The sequence below is a fragment of the Vigna unguiculata genome, chromosome 5 (assembly GCF_004118075.2).
Source record: "Vigna unguiculata cultivar IT97K-499-35 chromosome 5, ASM411807v1, whole genome shotgun sequence".
Lineage (NCBI taxonomy): Eukaryota > Viridiplantae > Streptophyta > Magnoliopsida > Fabales > Fabaceae > Vigna > Vigna unguiculata.
The window spans coordinates 27,295,105-27,320,664 of record NC_040283.1 but is presented as its reverse complement, the minus strand read 5'-3'; the positions used below and the strand labels follow the sequence as shown (position 1 = coordinate 27,320,664).

Genomic DNA, 25,560 nt, shown 5'->3' with positions numbered 1-25,560 from the left:
ACCTATAAATAGTTTTATGGATGCAATACATAGTATTTTAGTTTATTAGAATTGTGGGCCTTTTGCAGCTGGACCAAGAATAGCGCAGATGTGGTAGACATGTGAATCTGTATTGGAATTGGCATGTAATTCTGTTGTATACCATTCAGCCTCTGTAGTTGTCCATTGATACGATTTGGAATGGGAAAACATTATCAGAGAAAATGAGAGAAAAAAAGGGTAAATGATTGGACAAGAAATAAACACTTGGATTATGAATCCATCACATGCGCAACCAACAAATCCCGGCCTTGGATCAAATATTCTTCTTCGATCTCTTTTATTTTAAGATTGAAGCATATTAAAAAGAACTGTAGTGACGCTTCACTTATTTAACGTATCATCCATCTTTATTTATTTGTTTTCCTTTTCATATTCTATTCCCTCCCTTTGAGGCTCTTTCATTCTCCCTTTTCTTTGTGATTCTTCAATGCTATTACTTATTCGTTCATGTATATATCAATTATGTTATCAGAATAATTATTAAAAGTGGAAGTTGCTGATTCTATCACATGACGCGTGGTCGAAATATTCTTATGTTTATCTTCTCATGGAGTATAATAAGGAAGGCTTAAAACCACTTTATTTATTTATTTATTTTTTATGTTTTTCTTAGGATGTTGGTGAAATACTAGAAAATGATATTGTAGAAGTGATAATGGTTTAAAAGTTTTTAGTATAAATAGAATTGTTATCAAAAAATTTCTTTTCTTTTAAAACACACATTCTTTTTAGAAACCACTTTTCTTGAGTTATCTGATTTCTCTCTAAGAGTTCTGTATCTCTGGTCGTCTGATTGAAGAACTGAGATCGTATGATTGATCCTCTCGACAAGCTCTTCAATTTGGACCGATCAGTTCCTCTATTTGCGTAAGTTGAGTTTTCACTCTCTTTTTGATCTATTTTTGTTTTTTTGTTGCATTTGAGCCTTCTTCCGCTTGCATTCGTCATTTTAATCATTAGTATGAGTCTCTGTTGATTAGTGATCATAATGGTATGTCTTTATCGTTTTTGTGATTTTTCTATACATAGATAAAGCATCTTGTGGAGTTAGAAACATTTGACGTTTATAGAGCTGCCTAAGCAGGATAATAGGTAAAGGACTTTAAGCTTGTGTTGAATTGAGTAATCTCTAATTTGTAAAATTCTCCTTGGATTATTGGTGTTCTGAATTGATATAATTTTGATTGATTGTGTTTTGTGTTTAAATTGGGGTGTGATTCTTAATTTCTATGTTGTTGCCTGAATTCGTAGTAATTGAGATTTTAGGATCTAAGTCATTGATCAAATTGGTATCAACTCCACAATTTAAAGACTATTTTAAAATAGTATTTAAAGGAGAAGTACCAATTTAAGCTATGAAACAGGCCTAGATTGCCAAAAATTGCAAAGATGATTTTGCTGATATTTGATACAACGTTAAGCCTTATATGGCAAGATAAATAGCTCGTTTTTACGAATTGATTGGCGTTAAGTGCTGGCTAGGTGGCTTTGAGCGTTGGCCAGGTGATGTTGAGTGTTACAAGGTGGTATTAAGCGTTGAATTTTATGAATTGATTAGCATTGGCCGCCACTTTCTGGTGTTGAGCGCTACCCAGTTTTCAACATTGTGTCTTATTGGTAAAATGACCATTCCTACTTCGCTAACCGTCAGATTAAACTGACATTTTGACAGTTGATCCTAGACACGTGAATCATCATTTTGACTGGTGAGATCTTTTTTTTGAAGTTTATGGTTAGAGAAATGGTTTTCACCATTTGGATGTATTTCATGTACAACGCCAATTGCTCTGTTTTCCTGTTTTTGCTGTTTTGGTTACTTTGGTCACTACCAGAAAAACACTAATTACCGACGGAGTTACCGACGAATGCATATGTTGAATTTACCGACAGACAATATCTGTCGGTAACATACAAGATGAAATTGTTTGATGTTTACCGTCAGATTTACCGATAGATGTTCACTTGTTCATTTATCGACGAATCTGGACCGTCGGTAATGCATTTCACTTAGTACTCTGAAGGATTTACCGACAGATCTGCGCCATCGGTAATGTCGTCGCTGAAATCAGAATTAAGAATTTGGATACCCTCTTTCGACTTTCATTTTCCAATTCTCTTCTTAGTTCTCTCTTCTTTCTATTCTCGTCGCGCCATGAAAACGAAATCCACTATGCCAATCAACTGCCACTGCCCAGCGAGACTGATCGGAGCCATGGCTGCCTTCCACCGTCATTTGCCCTAAGGTTCGTCGCTTGAGTCTCGCTGCGAACGCTTGCCATCGTGGGTAGCGAAAGTCTGTCGTGGGTAGTGGAAGCACCGGTTGTCAAGGAGGAGCTCTTCCGTTGTCACTGCAACACCGACAAGGAGGAGAGGTACGAATTGCTTCAATTTACGCAAATAGTGAAATCGATTCAATTTCTCTCTGCCCTACTATGTTGGTTTGAATTAATTGGTGTGTTTTGAAATGGTTGAAATGCTAAGAGGGGGGGTTGAATTGGCTAATTAAAAATTTAGGCTATCTTTGAAAGATAAAAATCACCTTTAATTGAATCAATTAGATCACCAAGTTAGGATGCAAACTCTACTGAACTGTATACTTTCAATCGGTCAAAAACAGAGTTAATCGATTGATTTTACTAAACAGATTCTGTTCTGGTATAATCAACTGATTGAAACAGAAAAATAGTCGACAGAAATATTGGGAAAAATGCAAAAATGCAAATTTGAGTTTTAAACCAGGAACACTGCACAAGAATGATCAAGACATGTTCTAAATGATTATAAAAACATGCTCAATGTTGCAGATGTCATGAAAACATGTAAGAACATGAAAAAAGGTTATTAAAACATAAGTTCTTTAAACTTTAAAATGAATATGCAAGAGAGAAAGGTTAGAGAAGAGAAGAGACCATGAGATTTTTATACTGGTTCACTCAAACTTGAGCTACATCTAGTTTGTCAAGGCAACCTGAGCTTGACTTTGCACTAATTCAAAAGATTTACAAAGTATCCACCCTTACACTTTCAAAATATGCAAAAACCACACAAAAGACCATTGAATCACATAATAGTCACACTAACACAGCAAGAACCCTCTTGCAGACCTGGAAAACCACCAGGCACACATGTAAGATCCGGGAAAATTAAATAGTTATTTAATTAATTATTTAATTAGGACGGATAATGAGAATGTTTAAAGCAATAAATGCGAGGAGCTATGACGTGGAAAAGTACTAGCTCAAGTGGTTGAGAGTACTTTATTGTGTGTGAGGACTTGGGTTCGAGTCCTATGTATGCTACTTGGATGTTATTTAAATTATGTGTTTTTGTGTGATTTTATATTGAACTCGTATGGATCATGTTAAACTCTTAAAATTGTAGGATTTAGCATGAAACATGTGTTGGTTGAGTGGTTTGGCCTTGGTTTGGTATGTGCATGAGTGTGGGTTCAAACCTTGATGAGAACTAAATGATTTCTTTTTGCCAAATTGTATTTTTGCATGGAATTTAAAAGGGGCAGCTTAACCTAGTCGTTTAAGGGGCTGAAAAATCAGATTGAATGATCCACCCAATGGTTATTAAACCCCTTTTTAAATAATTTTCGTTTTGGAAAGTGAATGAGTGAATAGGTTACCCATAAGCCGAGAGAGAGGGAATTGGTGAAAGGAGAGGTGCCGTGGTACGTGGGGGGACTTTGGACAGAAGTTTTGGTGGTTTTAGGATTGAAAACAGAGGGAAAGTAAGGAGGGGAACTGACGTGGGAGTGTGAGCAAGGGCAAGGAGACTTTGATTGGAAGCACACTCACACTGATTCGTAATTGAAGCAAATTCCAGGTTAGGGGAGTTGTTTTCTTGTTCTTTTAATCGCGATTGAATAACTGTGCAATGTCTGGAACCATAGCATGATCGCTGTGTCATTTTTCTGCACTGTTGTATTGAGGTTTCTGGATTTTTCCAGAAACCGCCTGGCGGTTCATTCCGTACCGCCAGGCGGCACATCTGACTGGCGCGTTGTTCTTGTTTTGGCATGGATCGCCTGGCGGCGATGAATTTCTGCCAGGCGGCTCATCAGTGGCGTGTGATTGTTCTTGTTTTGGGTTGAATCGCCTGGCGGCGATGGGTCTCTGCTAGGCGACGCGACGCTGTTGCGCTTGTTTTGTTGGGATTGTTTTGATGCTGTTGTGTGGAGATTATTATGTGTTCTGAAAATTATTGTATGCAAATTGTGTGGGATGCATCGTTGATATGAAACTAACCTATAGTTGGGGGTATGACCAAGTTAGGTCGCATTGGGGATAACAAGTTGTGATTTTTGGTTCAAGCACGAGAGGGAATGTGAGTGTGGTTAAATTGTGGAAGATAAAAGCTAGGAAGAAATTTAGAGTTTGATCGAGAAAAGGAAGTCTAGTATCATAGAGGTATTACTGCAATTTGATGTGCTAGGCAACAAGGATGAATTCGTTAGAGGTATGAGGCCATTCGCGTGTGAGGAGGATTCTGTAAATTGGTGTGCACTGTTGTGCCGCTTGGCGGCGAGCCTAGATCCGCCAGGCGATAGCGAACCAGGGGTTATGTTCTGAGATTCTGACGACCATGTTTAGGACTGTTGGGAAGGCTTGCGAGTTTGCTTGGAGAGAAAGGATCTGTGGATGGATTGTGGCAGAATTGGGTATGAGGTGATCATCATAATAGGAATTTTTGAGTGTTTGGATTATTAAATTGAATGTGGTAAGAATGGGTGGGAAGCAGTAGCAATTAACTAAGGGATTAACAACCAATTAGTAAGGATTTAGGGTGAATATTGAGTCCCTGGAGAGGCTGTGATATATTGAAGGCAGAATAAAAGATAATTGAAATGCTAGCAACTTCATAGAATGGATGAGGTTGTGATATTATGTTAAAGCTTTTGCCAAAATTGAGGAGAACTTAAATGAGGGGATTGATCGGGGTGAGGTACCTGTATTTGTTTACACATGATAATTGTAGGTTCGCCTATGTGAGGGTTGAGATTGGGGCTCTTATGCAATCTATAGCAGGGAGCTAAAAAGGGTAAACTGGATTCACTGGAGTGTCATAAACCAGAAAAGGGTTATTCTGGTATGGCGCCTGGCGGTCTACTGATAGCCGCCAGGCGATAGCCTTATTGTGAGAGGGTCTGCACTGAGAGGCGCCTGGCGGCACGGGGTGCTCCGCCAGGCGGTGACGAGAAAACAGTGGGGTCTGGGAGAACGCTGGCGCCTGGCGGGAGGTGAATACCGCCAGGCGGTCTGGAGCAATTTCGCCTGGCGGCGTGTGGGCCGGGCCAGGCGGAAACGCTGTGTTCTGTGCATTTTGGTGTGCTGTTTTCTTTACTGAAACTGATGCTTTGCTTGGATCGGGAGATGCTGTGCCATGAGCGGGTAGGTTCATGGATGGTGTGACATGTGATGATATGAGCGGGGAGGTTCATATCAAGTTACTCTCACGTGGGGATACGAGCGGGGAGGTTCGTATGTTCCGTGCTCACGTTGAGAGATGCCACGTGCGGGGAGGTACAGGGGCTGGTGGATCACATGTGTTGGACTACGGGCGGGTAGGTCCGTAGAGCAGGACTACGAGCGGGGAGGTTCGTAGAGGCAGGACCACGAGCGGGCAGGTTCGTGTGAGCATCAGATTCTCGAGTTCGAGGCTAACCAATTGTATGACTTGAAGACTGTTAAGTCTTGGGGTTAGGGTCTTGGCCAAGATTTATAGATAATGATTAAGATTGGGTAAATGATATATCTTGTGATTACTTGCTTGTTATTTTATTTTCTCAGCTCACCCTTTCTGTTTGTGTGTGGCGATGATCGTGTAATTCGTTACGCGGGAGCAGATGTTGATACAGGTGGTGCTGAGGATGCCCAGATGGCGGAGTGAGGGCTAGCATGGGAGTAGTGCTAGGGTTTTACTAAATTGTGATTTATGTTTTAAATGCAAATTTTGGAAACTTGTAATGAATTATGAATTAGTTATGAGTTTTGGCGCACTAACTTAATGAAATAAAATTTTCCCGCGTTGGGATTTTTATTGAGATGATTATTTAATGAAATTATTTATTTTAATATTTATTTTTAAGTAATATTCCCTAGGGATGTTACATTTGGTATCAGAGCAAACGTTTTGATGCTTTTGGGGCAAATTGGGGAGTGAGCTTACGTTTGTTGTGTGAAATTGATTAATGTATGCTGAATGTTAAATATGATAGAGTACAATTTGATCTTTAGCTGTTTGATTTTAACAGCTGAAATATGTGGCGTGCACAGGCAATGGCAAACAGGAGGCGTAGAAACACTGCCGGAGCTGATGAGATTGCTAACGTAATCCACAGGATGGTGGATGCTATGCAGCCCGTGGCAGCGCCCCCGCGGGCTATGATCCCACCGGTCAGACCAGTGACCATGGAGGACTTCATGCGTCACAAACCGGCTAAGTTCACTGGGAAAGCCATCCCAGATGAGGCTGACGCATGGCTTCGTGAATGTGAGAAGATATTTCGGGTGATCGAGTGCACAGAGGCACAGAAGTTGAATTTTGCCACCTTCCTACTTGTGACTGAAGCTGAATATTGGTGGATGAGTATGCAGCAGATGATAAATAGAGCTGAAGATGTGACTTGGGCCAACTTCAGGACGAGGTTCCTGGAGAAATATTTTCCTGACAGCGCTAAACATGAGCGCGAGGCAGAGTTTCTCACCCTGCAGCAGGGAAACTTGTCCATGCAGGACTATGTGGAGAGGTTTGAGTACCTCTCTAGATTCTACTCCCAGACGGTGACGGAGGAGTGGCGCTGTAGAAAATTTGAGGGCGGCCTCAAGCATGAACTGAGGCGTTTCATAGTGCCACTGAGGGTGCGAGAGTTTCCTATCTTGTTGGAGCAAGCCAAGAGTGTGGAGCAGCTGGAGAAGGGACCCAGCCATGTGAACCGTATACAGAGGAATAATACTGAGGGCAGAGCCCAGAAGAAGCCTTACAGCCGACCAGTCGCGTCTTCGTGGAGACCGAGGTGCTATAACTGTGGGGGTGAGCATCTGCAGAGAAATTGTACTAGACCCGCCCGCAGTGGAAGCAGTGGCATGGGCACTCGTAAGTGCTATGCCTGTGATCAGCCAGGACACTTTGCTGATAAGTGTCCTAATAGGAAGACTACCCCAGCATCCCGACCTCAGCCATCCTCATCTGACAGGCCGAGAGCAGCAGGCCGGGTTTTCGCCAAGACTAGCACAGAGGCCACCCGGTCAGGTAATCTGATTCTGGACCATTGCTTGCTTTATGGTAATAGTGTGCTAGTGTTATTTGATTCAGGAGCTTCGCACTCCTTCATATCCCATGATTGTGTGAAGAAATTGGGGTTGTCCACTCGTGACCTCGGATGCGAGTTGATAGTCTCGACACCCGCATCTGGACAGGTTTCAACAAACATAGCCTGTGTTGGATGCTTGATGGAGGTGGAGGGCAGACGCTTCAAGGTGAATCTAGTCTGCTTGCCCTTGGAGGGATTGGAGGTTATACTGGGAATGGACTGGCTGTCTATCAACCACGTGGTGCTTGATTGTGGACGGCGCAGAATTGTGTTCCCAGAAACAGATGGGATAGAGTTGGTGACATCTGGAGAGGCAGTGAAAGAGATGGAGAATGGGTCGACTTGTTTTGTGATAGTGGCCCAAGAGAAGAAGATGAGTACAGAAGAGCAGATCAGTAAGATACCGGTGGTGAACGAATATGCCGATGTATTTCCAGACGAGATATTCGAGTTACCACCCAGCCGGGATATAGATTTCTCAATTGATCTAATCCCTGGAGCGGGTCCAGTGTCGGCAGCGCCATACAGAATGGCACCAGCTGAATTAGCAGAGTTGAAGAATCAGATAGAAGACCTGCTAGAGAAGAAATTCATCCGACCCAGCGCTTCACCGTGGGGAGCCCCGGTGTTATTAGTGAAGAAGAAAGACGGTAGTTCTCGGCTGTGCGTCGATTATCGTCAGTTGAACAAGTTGACGATAAAGAACAAGTACCCGCTGCCTAGAATCGACGATTTGCTTGATCAGCTCAGAGGGGCAGGAGTATTCTCCAAGATTGACTTGAGGTCTGGCTATCATCAGATCTTAGTCAAGCCAGAGGACGTCCAGAAGACAGCCTTTAGATCGAGATATGGACATTACGAGTATGTCGTGATGCCCTTTGGAGTGACAAACGCCCCAGCTGTCTTCATGGATTATATGAACCGCATCTGGACAAATTCGTGGTGGTGTTTATAGATGACATACTCATCTACTCTCGGAATAGGGAGGAACATGCAGGCCATCTGCGAGTTGTGTTGGAGGTACTGAGGGAACATTAGTTATACGGGAAACTGTCCAAGTGTGAATTCTGGTTGGACGAAGTACAGTTTCTGGGGCACGTAATTTCTTCACGGGGTATATCGGTGGACCCGAGTAAGATTGAGACAGTGTTAAAGTGGGAGAGACCTCAGACTGTAACAGAGGTCAGAAGCTTCTTGGGGTTGGCTGGGTATTACAGGAGGTTCGTGGAAGGGTTTTCCAAAATGGTGAGCCCATTAACTCAACTCACTAGGAAGGATCAACCTTTCTCATGGACTGATAAATGTGACGAATGCTTTGAAGAGATGAAAAGGAGGTTGACTACCGCTCCGATTCTGATTATTCCAGATACCAGCAAGATGTTTGAGGTATACTGCGATGCATCCTATCAGGGTCTGGGTTGTGTATTAATGCAGGAGAAGAGGCCGGTGGCTTATGCCTCTAGACAGTTGAAGGTGCACGAGAAAAACTACCCTACCCACGATCTGGAGTTGGCTGCTGTAGTGTTCGCTCTTAAGACATGGAGACACTATTTGTATGGCTCCCAATTTCAGGTATTCAGTGATCATAAAAGCCTGAAATACCTATTCGATCAGAATGAGCTAAATATGAGACAGCGACGCTGGATGGAATATCTCAAGGATTACGACTTCGAGTTGCTTTACCACCCTGGTAAAGCTACTGTGGTTGCGGATGCCTTGAGTCGGAAACGGATGCACATCTCAGCTATGATGGTGAAGGAGTTGGAGTTAATTGAGAAGCTCCGGGATATGAATCTGGGTATGCAGCTGAGTGAAGATTGCATCAAATGTGGAGTGCTTACGCTGACTAGTGATGTACTGGGAGTTATCCGTGATCGACAAAAGGATGATACTGAGTTACAGCAATTTGTGAGTTGGATAGGGACTGAGAAGGGGAAAGACTACCGGATTGGGACGGATGGTATTCTGAGGTTCAGAGATAGAGTTTGTGTGCCTGGAGATTGGAGGTTGAGGAAACAGATTCTAGAGGAGGGCCATAAAAGCCGTCTTAGCATACATCCAGGTATGACTAAGATGTATCACGACCTGAAACAGTCCTTCTAGTGGAATGGGATGAAGACTGACATTGCAGACTTTGTGGCATCATGCTTGGTATGTCAGAAGGCCAAGATTGAGCATCAGCGACCAGGGGGTACACTTGAGTCGTTGGACATCCCACAGTGGAAATGGGATAGTATTGCCATGGATTTCGTCACTCACTTGCCGAAGTCTGTGAAGGGGCACGACTCAATCTGGGTAATAGTGGACAGGTTGACAAAGTGTGCTCACTTCCTTGCTATTAATCAGAGGTGGTCAATGGATAGATTGGCTGAGTTGTACGTGAGGGAAGTGGTCAGGTTGCACGGAGTGCCGGCCAGTATAGTGTCAGATAGAGATCCGAGATTCACTTCTCGTTTTTGGCAGTCATTGCAGGCAGCGTTGGGAACTCAGTTGAGGATGAGTTCTTGATATCGCTGTCGTTAGGCGATCAAATTACCACTACTTTAGCAACTTCAGTATTGCCAATTTGTAGTGAAGAAAATAGTTAGGGTTAAGATAACCCTGAGTCGTCTCACAACGAATACGGAATTGATCTCAAATATTTGATTCTCAAAAATGCAATTAAAAACTAGCAACTATAAAAATAGGGGGTTTTGATATGCAAAGAAAATGACACGGAAGATTGTAAACACAATAATAGTAAATAGGTCAATTCCACTGCTTTTTCTAAATCAGATTCTTCATTGGTTATCTAGAGATTATTGTTAAATTAATTATTGTTGTTGATTTACAAATAAATCAATGTAAAGACTCAATTCATTTGTTGGCATCCTCACTTTTAATCAAAGTACAGTCTCAATCAAAAGTGAGAATTGTTAGATTATCCATAGTAAATTCAATCAAAGTACAGTCTCAATTAATTTTACTATGCCTAATCATGTCTATTCCTTTGTTTCTTTACCAAATAGAAAACTTAATTAATCAAAGTAAAGTCTTGACTAATTTTAGTTAAAGTAATTACCTCTAATCAAATTAAAGTCTCAATTATTGGCAAAAACTTATTTAATCAAATGAAAGTTTCTAAACAAAATCAAAGTAAAGTCTCAATTTAATTTAGAAACCTTTTAACTCATATGATTAGCATGCATGTAGATTTAAAATCATTATTTTCTATTCGATTAAGAAGCAAAGGACATAGATAAACAAAAACCACAACAATAATCAAAATAACAAAACATATAAATTCATCTAACCTCAGAATCCATTTAAGAAATTACAGTGGAATCAACCCTTAAAGCTTAGCCCTCCATGGCTTTGATGGAATACATGATGATATGAAAGAAAGAAAATAAAAGAAAGAATGAGAAATGTGGTGGAGACGGTATCTGCCAAAACCAGAGAGTTCTAAGTGTCTAAGCTGTCAGCTGTAAATTTGTCAGTTCCCCTCTTCTGCTCCCTTAAGTCTCTTTATATAGGCTTCCACTGGACTTTGGGCTTTATCTGTCAGTTGCTAAAATCTTTTATTTTTATTTAATTAATTAGCAACTTAATTCCTGCCCAATTTACAATTCTGCCCCTCTCATTTAGCCATATTCGCAGTTTTGACCAGAGTTGACTGCTGACTTTTGACTAGTTGACCAGAGTTGACCAGTTGACCAGTTTGACTGTCCTATCAGATGCTGACACATGTCAGCTCTTCCAAATCAGATTTCTCTCCTTCCTTAGGGTTTGTTCCTCCTTTGACGGCTGAAAACGTGATGGTGGCAGCTGCCGTTTTCCGGCGTGGTGGCGCGACGCGGTGGTGCTGCTGCAGTGGTGGCTGACGCTTCGCGGGAAGAAGAACTCGCGGTGGTGGTGTTCGGAAACGTTGCTGGTCACAGTGGGTGCTGCTGCGATGAAGATGGAGACGGCTGCAGAGGTTGGATGCGGCTGCCATGGCTGGAACAAGCTTCACGCTCGCGGAGAAGATCTGGATCTATTCTGGTTTATGGTCGTGCTGATAACGCGAAGGATGGTGGAGTGGAGCTTGCGCGATGGCGGCAGCGGGACTCACGGTGGTTGACGGAGATGACGGCGCTAATGGAGCTGCTGTTGATGGTGGCGAAACTGGTGCAGATTCCGGCGAGATTGGCGTCGCGATGGTGGAGGTTGGATGCGTGACGCAAGGTGCAGATTCGTGGTGGTGGAACTCCGGCGAGAAGATGGAAGGGGCTGCCATGGCTGAGGCACGAGGAAGAAGAACTCGCTCCATGGCTGCTGCGTGATCTGTGGTGGCCGGAAAAGGTGACAGCGGCGGCTGCTGTGGAGGGTGGAAGGAGAGGAGAAAATTAGGGTTAGGGTTTTGGGAGATGAAAATGATGACGTGGCAGAATCTGATTGGTTAATTTGGTGAGGTGGGGATTATGACACGTGGCGGCTTATGGTTGGCTAATCTTAAAAGGTGGGGATTGCCACATGGCATGATCTGGTTGAGTGGAGTTTAAGTGGTAGGAGGGGTGCAACTTAGTGAAAACTGGGGGTGCAGAACAGGTTTTTGTGGTCCACTTTAAAAGGAGTGTGCAAGTAAAAATTGGGGGTGCATTTAGCTCTTGATTTATTCTTTTTCAGAATTTCTTGATTTTGGACTTATTTTGTAACTTTGAATATTTCAAAATCACATTATTAATTGACCAAAAATAAATTCCAGCTGCATTAACAAACGTTAGAATATCCAATAATATTTTATGCAACTAAAATCAATTTTTACACCACTTTTACCAAACTTACTCAATAAATCCAATAATCACAAATCCTAATTAAATCAATCTTTAAGCACAGAAAATTCAATTAAATCCCCAAATTTAAATATTAAATGAGGGCAAAAATTTGAACTCATCAGTTCTGCATACCATCCTCAAACTGATGGTCAGTCGGAGCGTACCATTCAGTCCTTGGAGGATCTGTTGAGGGCTTGTGTATTGGATCACATGGGTAGTTGGAGTGAGATGCTTCCCTTAGTTGAGTTCACATACAACAACAGCTATCACACCAGCATCGGTATGGCTCCATATGAGGCACTGTATGGACGGCGGTGTAGGACGCCACTGTGTTGGAACCAGGATGGGGAATCATTGGTGTTGGGTCCTGAGTTTTTACAGCAAACCTCTGAGAAGGTTAGGGCGATCCAGGAGCGGATGAAGGCTACACAGAGCAGACAAAAGTCCTATGCAGACAAAAGGAGACGGCCTCTAGAGTTTGAGGCTGGGGATCATGTGTTCCTCAGGGTGACACCAACGGCTGGTATTGGGAGGGCCATCAAATCAAGGAAGTTAACACCGAGGTTTGTTGGGCCTTATCAGATTCTGAGGAGAATTGGGGTTGCAGCTTATGAGATAGCCCTACCACCACACTTGACGAATCTGCATAATGTGTTCCACGTTTCCCAGTTGAGGAAATATGTTGCAGATCCGTCCCACGTACTGGAGTCCGATGATATTCAGATTCGGGAGGATTTGACGGTGAGCACTAGGCCAGTGCGAATTCTGGATTCACAGGTGAAGCAGCTGCGGGGGAAGGAGATTAAGACTGTGAAAGTGTTGTGGGATGAGGCTACCCAGGAGATGACCTGGGAGATGGAGGATCGCATGAAGCAATCCTATCCGTACTTATTCCCTGGTAAGTTTTATTTTCGAGGACGAAAATCTTAAAAAGGGGGGTGTAATGTAAGATCCGGGAAAATTAAATAGTTATTTAATTAATTATTTAATTAGGACGGATAATGAGAATGTTTAAAGCAATAAATGCGAGGAGCTATGACGTGGAAAAGTACTAGCTCAAGTGGTTGAGAGTACTTTATTGTGTGTGAGGACTTGGGTTCGAGTCCTATGTATGCTACTTGGATGTTATTTAAATTATGTGTTTTTGTGTGATTTTATATTGAACTCGTATGGATCATGTTAAACTCTTAAAATTGTAGGATTTAGCATGAAACATGTGTTGGTTGAGTGGTTTGGCCTTGGTTTGGTATGTGCATGAGTGTGGGTTCAAACCTTGATGAGAACTAAATGATTTCTTTTTGCCAAATTGTATTTTTGCATGGAATTTAAAAGGGGCAGCTTAACCTAGTCGTTTAAGGGGCTGAAAAATCAGATTGAATGATCCACCCAATGGTTATTAAACCCCTTTTTAAATAATTTTCGTTTTGGAAAGTGAATGAGTGAATAGGTTACCCATAAGCCAAGAGAGAGAGGGAATTGGTGAAAGGAGAGGTGCCGTGGTACGTGGAGGGACTTTGGACAGAAGTTTTGGTGGTTTTAGGATTGAAAACAGAGGGAAAGTAAGGAGGGGAACTGACGTGGGAGTGTGAGCAAGGGCAAGGAGACTTTGATTGGAAGCACACTCACACTGATTCGTAATTGAAGCAAATTCCAGGTTAGGGGAGTTGTTTTCTTGTTCTTTTAATCGCGATTGAATAACTGTGCAATGTCTGGAACCATAGCATGATCGCTGTGTCATTTTTCTGCACTGTTGTATTGAGGTTTCTGGATTTTTCCAGAAACCGCCTGGCGGTTCATTCCGTACCGCCAGGCGGCACATCTGACTGGCGCGTTGTTCTTGTTTTGGCATGGATCGCCTGGCGGCGATGAATTTCTGCCAGGCGGCTCATCAGTGGCGTGTGATTGTTCTTGTTTTGGGTTGAATCGCCTGGCGGCGATGGGTCTCTGCTAGGCGACGCGACGCTGTTGCGCTTGTTTTGTTGGGATTGTTTTGATGCTGTTGTGTGGAGATTATTATGTGTTCTGAAAATTATTGTATGCAAATTGTGTGGGATGCATCGTTGATATGAAACTAACCTATAGTTGGGGGTATGACCAAGTTAGGTCGCATTGGGGATAACAAGTTGTGATTTTTGGTTCAAGCACGAGAGGGAATGTGAGTGTGGTTAAATTGTGGAAGATAAAAGCTAGGAAGAAATTTAGAGTTTGATCGAGAAAAGGAAGTCTAGTATCATAGAGGTATTACTGCAATTTGATGTGCTAGGCAACAAGGATGAATTCGTTAGAGGTATGAGGCCATTCGCGTGTGAGGAGGATTCTGTAAATTGGTGTGCACTGTTGTGCCGCTTGGCGGCGAGCCTAGAGCCGCCAGGCGATAGCGAACCAGGGGTTATGTTCTGAGATTCTGACGACCATGTTTAGGACTGTTGGGAAGGCTTGCGAGTTTGCTTGGAGAGAAAGGATCTGTGGATGGATTGTGGCAGAATTGGGTATGAGGTGATCATCATAATAGGAATTTTTGAGTGTTTGGATTATTAAATTGAATGTGGTAAGAATGGGTGGGAAGCAGTAGCAATTAACTAAGGGATTAACAACCAATTAGTAAGGATTTAGGGTGAATATTGAGTCCCTGGAGAGGCTGTGATATATTGAAGGCAGAATAAAAGATAATTGAAATGCTAGCAACTTCATAGAATGGATGAGGTTGTGATATTATGTTAAAGCTTTTGCCAAAATTGAGGAGAACTTAAATGAGGGGATTGATCGGGGCGAGGTACCTGTATTTGTTTACACATGATAATTGTAGGTTCGCCTATGTGAGGGTTGAGATTGGGGCTCTTATGCAATCTATAGCAGGGAGCTAAAAAGGGTAAACTGGATTCACTGGAGTGTCATAAACCAGAAAAGGGTTATTCTGGTATGGCGCCTGGCGGTCTACTGATAGCCGCCAGGCGATAGCCTTATTGTGAGAGGGTCTGCACTGAGAGGCGCCTGGCGGCACGGGGTGCTCCGCCAGGCGGTGACGAGAAAACAGTGGGGTCTGGGAGAACGCTGGCGCCTGGCGGGAGGTGAATACCGCCAGGCGGTCTGGAGCAATTTCGCCTGGCGGCGTGTGGGCCGGGCCAGGCGGAAACGCTGTGTTCTGTGCATTTTGGTGTGCTGTTTTCTTTACTGAAACTGATGCTTTGCTTGGATCGGGAGATGCTGTGCCATGAGCGGGTAGGTTCATGGATGGTGTGACATGTGATGATATGAGCGGGGAGGTTCATATCAAGTTACTCTCACGTGGGGATACGAGCGGGGAGGTTCGTATGTTCCGTGCTCACGTTGAGAGATGCCACGTGCGGGGAGGTACAGGGGCTGGTGGATCACATGTGTTGGACTACGGGCGGGTAGGTCCGTAGAGCAGGACTACGAGCGGGGAGGTTCGTAGAGGCAGGACCACGAGCGGGCAGGTTCGTGTGAGCATCAGATTCCCGAGTTCGAGGCTAACCAATTGTATGACTTGAAGACTGTTAAGTCTTGGGGTTAGGGTCTTGGCCAAGATTTATAGATATTGATTAAGATTGGGTAAATGATATATCCTGTGATTACTTGCTTGTTATTTTATTTTCTCAGCTCACCCTTTCTGTTTGTGTGTGGCGATGATCGTGTAATTCGTTACGCGGGAGCAGATGTTGATACAGGTGGTGCTGAGGATGCCCAGATGGCGGAGTGAGGGCTAGCATGGGAGTAGTGCTAGGGTTTTACTAAATTGTGATTTATGTTTTAAATGCAAATTTTGGAAACTTGTAATGAATTATGAATTAGTTATGAGTTTTGGCGCACTAACTTAATGAAATAAAATTTTCCCGCGTTGGGATTTTTATTGAGATGATTATTTAATGAAATTATTTATTTTAATATTTATTTTTAAGTAATATTCCCTAGGGATGTTACAACACACACAAAGCTTGAGAAAGATCAAACCTCAGTCGTAGCACAAACTAGCCTACCACAAACCACTTTCTCCAAGCTTCAAACCAAGCCAAAAGCTCCCAAGAATTGATCCAAGATCAATCTTCAACTGCTGCAAACTGTATGATCACGAAAGAGAGAGTTTCCACAAGTTTCCAGAACATATTCATGCTAAAAAATGATCAGATTAACTCTCTTTCAAAAATCACAACCTTTATAGTCAAATTGTTACGAAATTCAACAGGTTGATTTCCAAATCAATCGGTTGATTTCACTTGACTTAAGTGAAATCAGCCGATTAAAAAATAAATCAACTAATTGAATTTGTTGCAGTTTAAGACTACTGCAGTCAACCCTTTAACTTGTTAAAAAACCATTTAACAGATTAAAAGAGACATTTTAACCTGTTGAAAAACCATTTAATAGATTAAAAGACACACCTAAGACCAAATACATCTAATTAATGCTACAAGGTCTACAATATGAATTACAAACTTCAAATACACTTTCTTAATGATGTAACTATGTGGAGAGCATACGTTCCAACCTTGATCAACATGGATATCATCAAATCTCCTTTCCTTCATCAATGTAGGCTTCATTGCAATGGTAATCGCTTCAAGATAGTTCAAAAGGCTTCCTTAAATCTTCATCAAATCTTCAAGAAGCATACCACTTTTGCTTCTCATGTCAACATTTGGATGTTCTATGTATACTTGATCTCGATTCTATAGTGTTTATTGCTATGAATTGAGATAAAAATCTTATTGTGGCTATATAAGATGATAATTGGTATGAGATGTTGTGTGAGCATGCAAAGTTATGATGTTTAAGGAATTTCGAGAAGAAGTGCTATATGGTGGTATTTTAGTGTATGCATTGCCATAAGGATTCATTATTGGATTGATGTCGTTTCTCTAATAACAACTAACGCTCAAGAAGAACTGAGTAGATTATGTGGTGAAGAAATGAAGGAGATTCTAGCCACTAGACTTGATCAAGTCCTAGGAGCAATGCAGCGGATATAATTTCCCCTAACTTGCAAGAATCTATGAGGAGCAATAATCAAAGAGCAGCAATAATAAATCACCAAAAGCACAAATAAAGTTACCAAGATTTTTAACGTGGAAAACCCCTCAAATCAAGGGTAAAAACCACGAGTCGTCCAGACCAAAGAAATAGCTTCACTATGATCAACAAGAGTACAAAAAAGTCTCAATCAATAGCAAAAATTAGTGCCAACACCCAACCAAATAACAAAGCAACAAAGCTTTCAAAATAGAGAAGAACAAGAGAGGAAAACCTCTACAAATCACTGCTGCAGTGCGAAATTAATATCTCCCAACTCAGACCTCGTATCAAAGATCCGACCTGTCAGAATGAAGAGCAATGAGTTCCGAACCTGCTGTAAAAATTTCAGCCCGATCCAACGGTGAACGAATCCGCAGCGCCGATTCTACTATGACAGCTCTGTGAAAAACGTGAACAAAATTTTCCCTCTACCTCTCCCTCTATGTGTTAGGGCTTTTAGTGTGTTCTGACTCTATTGTTCTGCCTCTCTCTTTATTTTATAGCCCCCTCTCCACTAGGTTAAGTGAGACATGGACTTCTCAAATTTTGGGCCTTTTCTCCACATAGGAAGGGAGCTCAATACCCAACAAATCTCCCCCTCACAACTATGTGGAGATAACCGCCAAACCGGCGATCTCACAAAAAACTTCAAACTTCCCTCTTGGCAATGCTTTAGTCATCATATCAGCACCATTATCATCTGTATGAACCTTTTCCAACTCCAACAACTTAGCATCCAAAGCATCACGTATCCAATGATACCTCACATCAATATGTTTGGATCTAGAATGAAAAGTTGAATTTTTACCAAGATGGATAGCACTCTGACTATCCACAAATAATGGATAGTTGTTTTGCACAAAACCAAGCTCCTACAAGAATTTCTTCAACCATAGCAACTCCTTGCATGCTTCAGTAATAGCAATGAACTCTGCCTCTGTAGTAGACAACGCTACACACCTTTGTAGTCTTGATTGCCAAGCCACAGCTCCCCCTACAAACTTTATCAAATAGCCCGAAGTGGACTTTCTGGAATCAATGTCCCCAACCATATCTGAGTCTGAGTAACCCATCAAAGTAGGTTTATCACCTCCAAAACAAAGCTTCATATCAACTGTACCATGAAGATACCTCAAAATCCATTTCACAACATTCCAATGCTCTCTACCTGGGTTTGACAAAAATCGACTAACTGTACCAACAACATGTGCAATATCTGGTCTTGTACACACCATCGTATACATCAAATTGCCCACCGTAGATGCATAAGAAACTCTACTCATATTGGTCTTCTCAACTTCATTTGAAGGACTATGTTTAACACTCAGTTTGAAATGAGTAGCAAGAGGAGTACTCACAGCTTTAGCATTTTCCATCTGGAATCTCTGCAACACCTTCCTAATGTATTGCTCTTGTGATAGATAAATCTTCTTTTCTCTCCTATCACGTGAGATATGTATGCCAAGAATCCTTTTAGCAGCTCCCAAGTCTTTCATGGCAAAAGACTCACCAAGTGTCTTCTTTAACCTGTCAATTTTGGAAATATCTTTCCCAATAATAAGCATGTCATCAACATCATTAGAAAAACTTTTAACAAAGACACAATGATTAGAAGTAGTCTTCTTGTAACCTTGCTCACACATTAAAGACTCAAACTTCTTATACCACTGCCTTGGGGCCTGCTTCAAACCGTATAGACTTTTCCTTAGTCTACACACATAATCTTCCTTGCCTTTAACAAGAAAACCATCAGGTTGCTTCATGTATATCTCTTCCTCCAAATTACCATGAACGAAAACTGTCTTCACATCCATCTGCTCAACCTCCAAATCACGAGTAGCAGCTAAACTTAGGACAGTTCTGATGGATGACATTTTCACCACAAGTGAGAAAATCTCATTGAAATCAACATCCTTTTTCTGTCTGAAACCTTTCACCACTAATCTGGCCTTGTACCTTGGAAGCGTAGAATTTGAATCTTGTTTCACCCTGAAAATCCACCTAGTTTCGAATGCCTTTTTGCCCTTAGGCAATTTCACCAAGTCGTAAGTGTGATTATCATGCAAAGATTTAATCTCATCTTGCATTGCATCCAACCATTGTTTCTTCTCTTCACTATCTAAAGCCTCTTCAAAACACTCAGGTTCTGCACCGTCAGTCAAGATTATGTACTCATCACAAGAATATCTTGTAGAAAGTTGTTTCTGTCTATTAGATCTCCTCAGTTGGACTTGAGGTGATTCAGGTATATCACCAAGATCATCATCATCATCATGTTCCTCTTGAGCATCATCAATTGGAACCTCTACTGCACTTCCAAACTGTTGATCATCAACATCACCATGTTGCTCATTGTCTTGAGCTTCTGTTTCACCATTCTCCAAATTGTGAGCGGGCAACCTCATCGAATTACCATCAGTGAGATTACTATCTTTCTCGGGTGTGGTCTTCTCCACCTTATAAATGTCTTCAATGGTCTGGTCTTCCATGAATTGTACATCACGACTTCTAACAAGCTTCTTCTCAACAGGATCATAAAACTTGTAGCCAAATTCATCCTCACCATAGCCAATAAAGATACATTGCCTTGTCTTTTTATCTAACTTGGATCTTTCATCCTTAGGAACATGAACAAATGCCCTGCAGCCAAAGACACGCAAATGATCATAGCTAACATTCTTACCAAACCAAATTTTGTCTGGAACCTCAGTATTCAAAGCAACTGCGGGACTGAGATTAATAACATGTACAACTGCAAGCAATGCCTCTCCCCAAAAGTGCTTAGGCAACTTTGCTTCCGAAAGCATACATGTAACTCTTTCAACCAAGGTCTTGTTCATCCTCTCCGCTAGACCATTCAACTGAGGAGTTTTAGGAGGAGTCTTCTCGTGTCTAATACCATGTTTCCTGCAATAAACATCAAAAGGTCCACGGTACTCACCACCATTATCACTACGGATGCATTTCAGCTTCTTGCCTGATTGCCTCTCAACCATAGCATGAAATTCCTTGAACTTTTCAAGTACTTGATCTTTCCGCTGAAGAGCATAGACCCATAGCTTCCTGGAACAATCATCAATAAAAGTAACAAAGTAAAGTGCACCACTAAATGACTTTACCTTTAATGGGCTACAAAAATCAGAATGCACCAATTCAAGCAATTCTGACTTCCTTGAGGGTGGATGCTTCTTAAAAGATACTCTGGTTTGTTTACCAGCCATGCAATGAGAACATTTCTCCAATTCTGCATTTCTCAATCCCATAAGCACATCCTTTTTAGCTAAGCAGTTAAGCCCTTTCTCACTTATATGACCAAGCCTCTAGTGCCACAAAGATGCCTCCATATACATAGCATTCACACTGTCTTTAGCAACCAAAACTTTAGTCCAGTACAATTTAGATTGTTTCTCCCCTCTGGCCATAACCAAGTTACCTTTAGTGAGCTTCCATTTACTAGAACCAAAGTGATTGTCATAACCACAATCATCAAGCAATTGCATAGAGATTAAATTAAAACAAACATCCGGAGCATGTTTGACTCCTTTAAGCAACAACTATACTCCCATGTTGGTTTGCAGGCAAACATCACCAACACCAATCACTTTAGACTCACCATCATTACCCATCTTCAACACTCCAAAATCACCAGAAGTGTAAGATGTGAAGAACTCCTTCCTAGGTGTAACATGCAGTGTAGCACCACTATTAATAATCCACATGCTCTCATCAGATACAAGATTAATGGACTCAAAGTCACGAAGAAGAACAAGATCACCATATGTAGTAGTAGTGACACGATCATCATCATGATCATTCTCTCTTTGTTTGCCCTTTTTGTCTTTGTTCTCCTTTTTCCACTTAAAACAGTATTTCTGAATGTGCCCAGTTTTATGACAAAAATGGCACTCTAAATTCTTGTATCTTGACTTGGACTTGCTCCTACTCTTCTCTCTACCACCTTTATGTTCCTTTTTCTAACTTCTCCCCTTAGCTTCTGTAACAAGCATCTCAGACTGAGATGAAGAACCATGTGCCTTCCTTCTCATCTCTTCATTAAGAGCACCGCTTTTTGCCATCTGAAAAGAAACAACACCATTCGAGGCAGAGTTCGTAATTGAAACCCGAAATACCTTCCAAGACTCTGGTAGAGTATTAAGCAACCATAATCCCATAACTTCGTCATCAAACTTTATGCTCATTCCTGACAATTGATCTAGGAGCCCTTGAAACTCATTTAAGTGAACAGAAATAGAAGAATTCTCCCTGTACCTCAAATTCATCAAGCAATTTAACAAATACAATTTATTATTGCCCGACTTAGAAGCATACAAAGACTCAATCTTCTCCCACAAAGCTCTGGCATGTGTCTCATTGGCAATATGATTATAAACATTATCTTCAACATATTGCCGAATAAAACCACATACTTGTTGGTGCTCAAAGTCATATTCTTCTTCAGACATAGAATCTGGCTTCTGTGTAGTAAAGACCGGAAGATGCAATTTCTTGACAAATAATAAATCTTTCATCTTGCCCTTCCACAAATGATAATTTGTACCATTCAAAGCAACCATTTTTGCATTTGCCTCCATCATTCAAGCAAGTAAATATAGCCGAACCAAGAGCTCTGATACCACTCTGATGGGGAAAATAACAACAAACAATATACCAGAGAATGCAGCGGATATAATTTCCCCTAACTTGCAAGAATCTATGAGGAGCAATAATCAAAGAGCAGCAATAATAAATCACCAAAAGCACAAATAAAGGCACCAAGATTTTTAATGTGGAAAACCTCTCAAATCAAGGGTAAAAACCACGAGTCGTCAAGACCAAAGAAATAGCTTCAATATGATCAACAAGAGTACAAAAGAGTCTCAATCAATAGCACAAATTAGTGCCAACACCCAACCAAATAACAAAGCAACAAAACTTTCAAAATAGAGAAGAACAAGAGAGGAAAACCTCTACAAATCACTGCTGCAATGCGAAATTAATATCTCCCAACTCAGACCTCGTATCAAAGATCCGACCGGTCAGAATGAAGAGCAATGAGTTCCGAACCTGTTGTAAATATTTCAGCTCGATCCAACGGTGAACGAATCCGCAGCGCCGATTCTACTATGACAACTCTGTGAAAAACGTGAACAGAATTTTTCCTCTACCTCTCCCTCTATGTGTTAGGGCTTTCAGTGTGTTCTGACTCTATTGTTCTGCCTCTCTCTTTATTTTATAGCCCCCTCTCCACTAGGTTAAGTGAGACATGGACTTCTCAAATTTTGGGTCTTTTATCCACATAGGAAGGGAGCTCAATACCCAACAAGTTTGCATATAATAAAGTAGTTCATAAAACTACTTAATATTTCCCTTTAAACTTGTGTTTAATCTTTTGACACCTTTAGATTTAATACCTCTACCTATTTAATTTTATTTTATTTAGAAAGAAGGGGTATCTAAAAAGTATTAGATTGAGTTAATACACCCTAGGGTATTTAATCGATAATATTGTGAATATGCGTTGTATTTATAGGCTGATGTTGACCATTGGGGTATTTAATCGATAATATTGTTATCTGGCACATTGTATCCGGTAATATTGTTGGTTGGCAGATTATGCTTTTATAATATCACTGATTCACAGATTGCCTTTATAATATCACTGATTCACAGATTGCCTTTATAATATCATTGATTTGCATCTCTTTATAATATCGTGATTATTCTAGTAATCACTTTATTGGCGCGTTTATAGCACAACGTGATATTGTATGTGTTAAAAAGGGTTATTAATGATTTGTTAGATGTGTTTAATTCGGGTAACAGGGGAGGTACACAAGCTCCCAAGCTCGGAATTTCGGATACAAGTGAACGAGTTTAAGATATGGGCGTTGACCGAGTAGTTTGGATTCGGATCGCCGAGGTTTGGCTGAGTTATCTGTTGAGGTGAAGTTGGCAAACGATTATGGCGTCGACATGTTTGCTGGAGGACTTAGGTAAAAATGAGTATTGTGTCTAGTGTACCCCTCGAAAATGGTTGCAATTGCCATGTCAGTTTATTTGTCACGTTGATGACATGACATTTTAGCGGTCAGAGGTGTGTCAGGGGCCTTTTGAGTTCTCCCCTTTCAAATGTCCATTTATGATTTTTCCCTCTTCTGGAACGTTACCTGGTGCTCGCGACCTTCATGTTTCTGGTAATCTCTCATCCTAGGCATGTCTGTGATGTCTTCTTTGATTTCAGATTCTTAAACGCGTTTTAGATGTTGTGAGAGAGAGAATCTTGACATTGTCCCTATTGTAAATAAATTCATGTTTTTTTATCAACTGGATCACGGGTCCTTGGTTGGCTGGTTTCCCAGTATAATGGTGTTTATGATCCTCTTTTCACCATATATATAGAGTTTGTATTTTAAGGGTTTTAAGGACAAGTTTTTTAAGTTGAAGACCTTGGCCGTTAAGAACGTGACTCTTCTGTCAAAGGTGTTGTAGGGCTTGAAGCAGAAGGTTCAGGCTCTTGAATCTGAGAAGCTTACCTTGGAAAAGGAGGAGCAGGCTTGGTTGGGGGAAAAGACGGATATGGAGAGGGATAAGAAAGAAGGCTCTCGAGGATAAGGTCATTGAGCAACGCCAAGCTATGTCTGTCAGTAAAAAGAAGGTCGAGGACCTTGCAAACGACATGGAAACCAAGTTGAAGGATGCCGATACAATTGCTCGTCGTCTTAAGGAAGATATGTTTAAGCGGCAAGAATCTCAGGACAAACCGAAAAGCAATATTTATGAGGTAGAGGTCGTGAAAGTCCTGTTGGCTAAAGCTTGCATGAAGGCTTATTTCGAGGTCTTTATGATGGCCATGCAACAGTAGGTTACCCTGTATAAAGATGTACTATTGGAATTCATTATTTTGGCTCTTCGACTGTGTTTTGCCTTAGAAAACTTTTGTTAATCTTAATGTTAATATTATGAGATTTTTTCTGTGTAGTGTACTGACCTTTTTGGTGAGGTGGAGTTGCTTGATGTGGTTGTGCTTGACATCGATTGGGTTGTGTGTTTACCCTGTGAATTTGTGCTGCCTCGACGGGTGATGGTTGTACTTGTCGGGGCTTTATAGCCTCTACATTGGTGCGCGTGTAGTACATAAGCAGTACCATTTGGGGTTGTATATTTGCTACCTCGGCGAGGGTTGTATATTTGCTACATCGGCGAGTAGTATATAAGTTGTACCCGTTGGAGTTGTATGGAATTGTACCGTCCTGATCATCCAAGGCATGACCGATTCGATTCATGAAAGTCTAAGCCTAGAAATTTGGATCTAATTGATATTTTATTATATGAAATATTTTGGGATCAGTCGATCATGATATTTGTAATTGTTTTGTCTATAAATAAGAGATTAACCCACAGGGTCACTGTCAGGTTTACAGAGGGGGTTTCATTGGGGAGATACAACACACCAATGAGACCTGAGCCCAACCACATAAGGCATTGACACCACTCTCAACCCAAAACCTTAAGGCAATGGGTTTATGGGTCTTTATTCTTATATAGTGCTCTACTTTCTCATTTCTGGTCAATGTGGGACTTAGACTCACACTTGGATTCCTAACAATCTCCCCCTCAAGGGTGAGTCCCTTCAACCACATTGGTACACTCCCCCTCCGGTGGAAGTTGCCCAACCACGAGTACTCCTTTTCTGCCCTTTTCTGTACCGCCGTTATTCTTAACGGGACATGCTTTACCTGGAACCCTTACCTGGGACCTTTGCCAGGAAGACTTTCGATACTAGGACCATACTGCACTCGTCTGAGCCGGTTTTAACCATCGACTCTGATACCACTTGTCAGGTTTACAAGTACTCATTTTCTGTCCTTTTCTGTACCGCCATTATTTTCTTAACGGGACAAGCTTTACCTGGAACCCTTACCTGGGACTCTGTACTCATTTTCTGTCCTTTTCTGTACCGCCGTTATTTTCTTAACGGGACAAGCTTTACCTGGAACCCTTACCTGGGACTCTTGCTAGGAAGACTTTCGATACTAGGACCATACTGCACTCGTCTGAGCCGATATTAACCATCGACTCTGATACCACTTGTCAAGATTTACAGAGGGGGTTTCACTGGGGAGAACAACACCAATGAGATCTGAGCCTAACCACATAGGACACTGACACCACTCTCAACCCAAAACCTTAAGTCGATGGGTTTATGGGTCTTCGATACTAGGACCATACTGGTATTGCACTCGTTTGAGCCGGTATTAACCATCGGCTCTGATACCACTTGTCAGGTTTTATAGAGGGGGTTTCACTGGGGGGAACAACACCAATGAGATCTGAGCTTAACTACATAAGACACTGACACCACTCTCAACCCAA

The 25,560-nt window shown here is 41.6% G+C and overlaps 1 protein-coding gene across 1 annotated transcript; it reads left to right on the top strand.

Annotated features, from left to right (window-relative positions):
* The first annotated feature begins 22,947 nt into the window (after window positions 1-22,947).
* On the top strand, window positions 22,948-24,476 carry LOC114183174. The gene is made up of 2 exons (XM_028070096.1): window positions 22,948-24,045; window positions 24,167-24,476. The coding sequence occupies exons 1-2, from the start codon at window positions 23,822-23,824 to the stop codon at window positions 24,267-24,269; spliced, it is 327 nt and encodes a 108-aa protein (XP_027925897.1). The 5' UTR covers window positions 22,948-23,821; the 3' UTR covers window positions 24,270-24,476.
* The last annotated feature ends 1,084 nt before the right edge of the window (window positions 24,477-25,560 follow it).

Bases quoted from the DNA above. Each gene is read 5' to 3' on its own strand.
- LOC114183174 (XM_028070096.1), top strand. From the start codon at position 23,822: ATGTCTGTCAGTAAAAAGAAGGTCGAGGACCTTGCAAACGACATGGAA. The intron at 24,046-24,166 runs GTAGGTTACCCT...TTTTCTGTGTAG, and splicing joins TTTATGATGGCCATGCAACA to TGTACTGACCTTTTTGGTGA.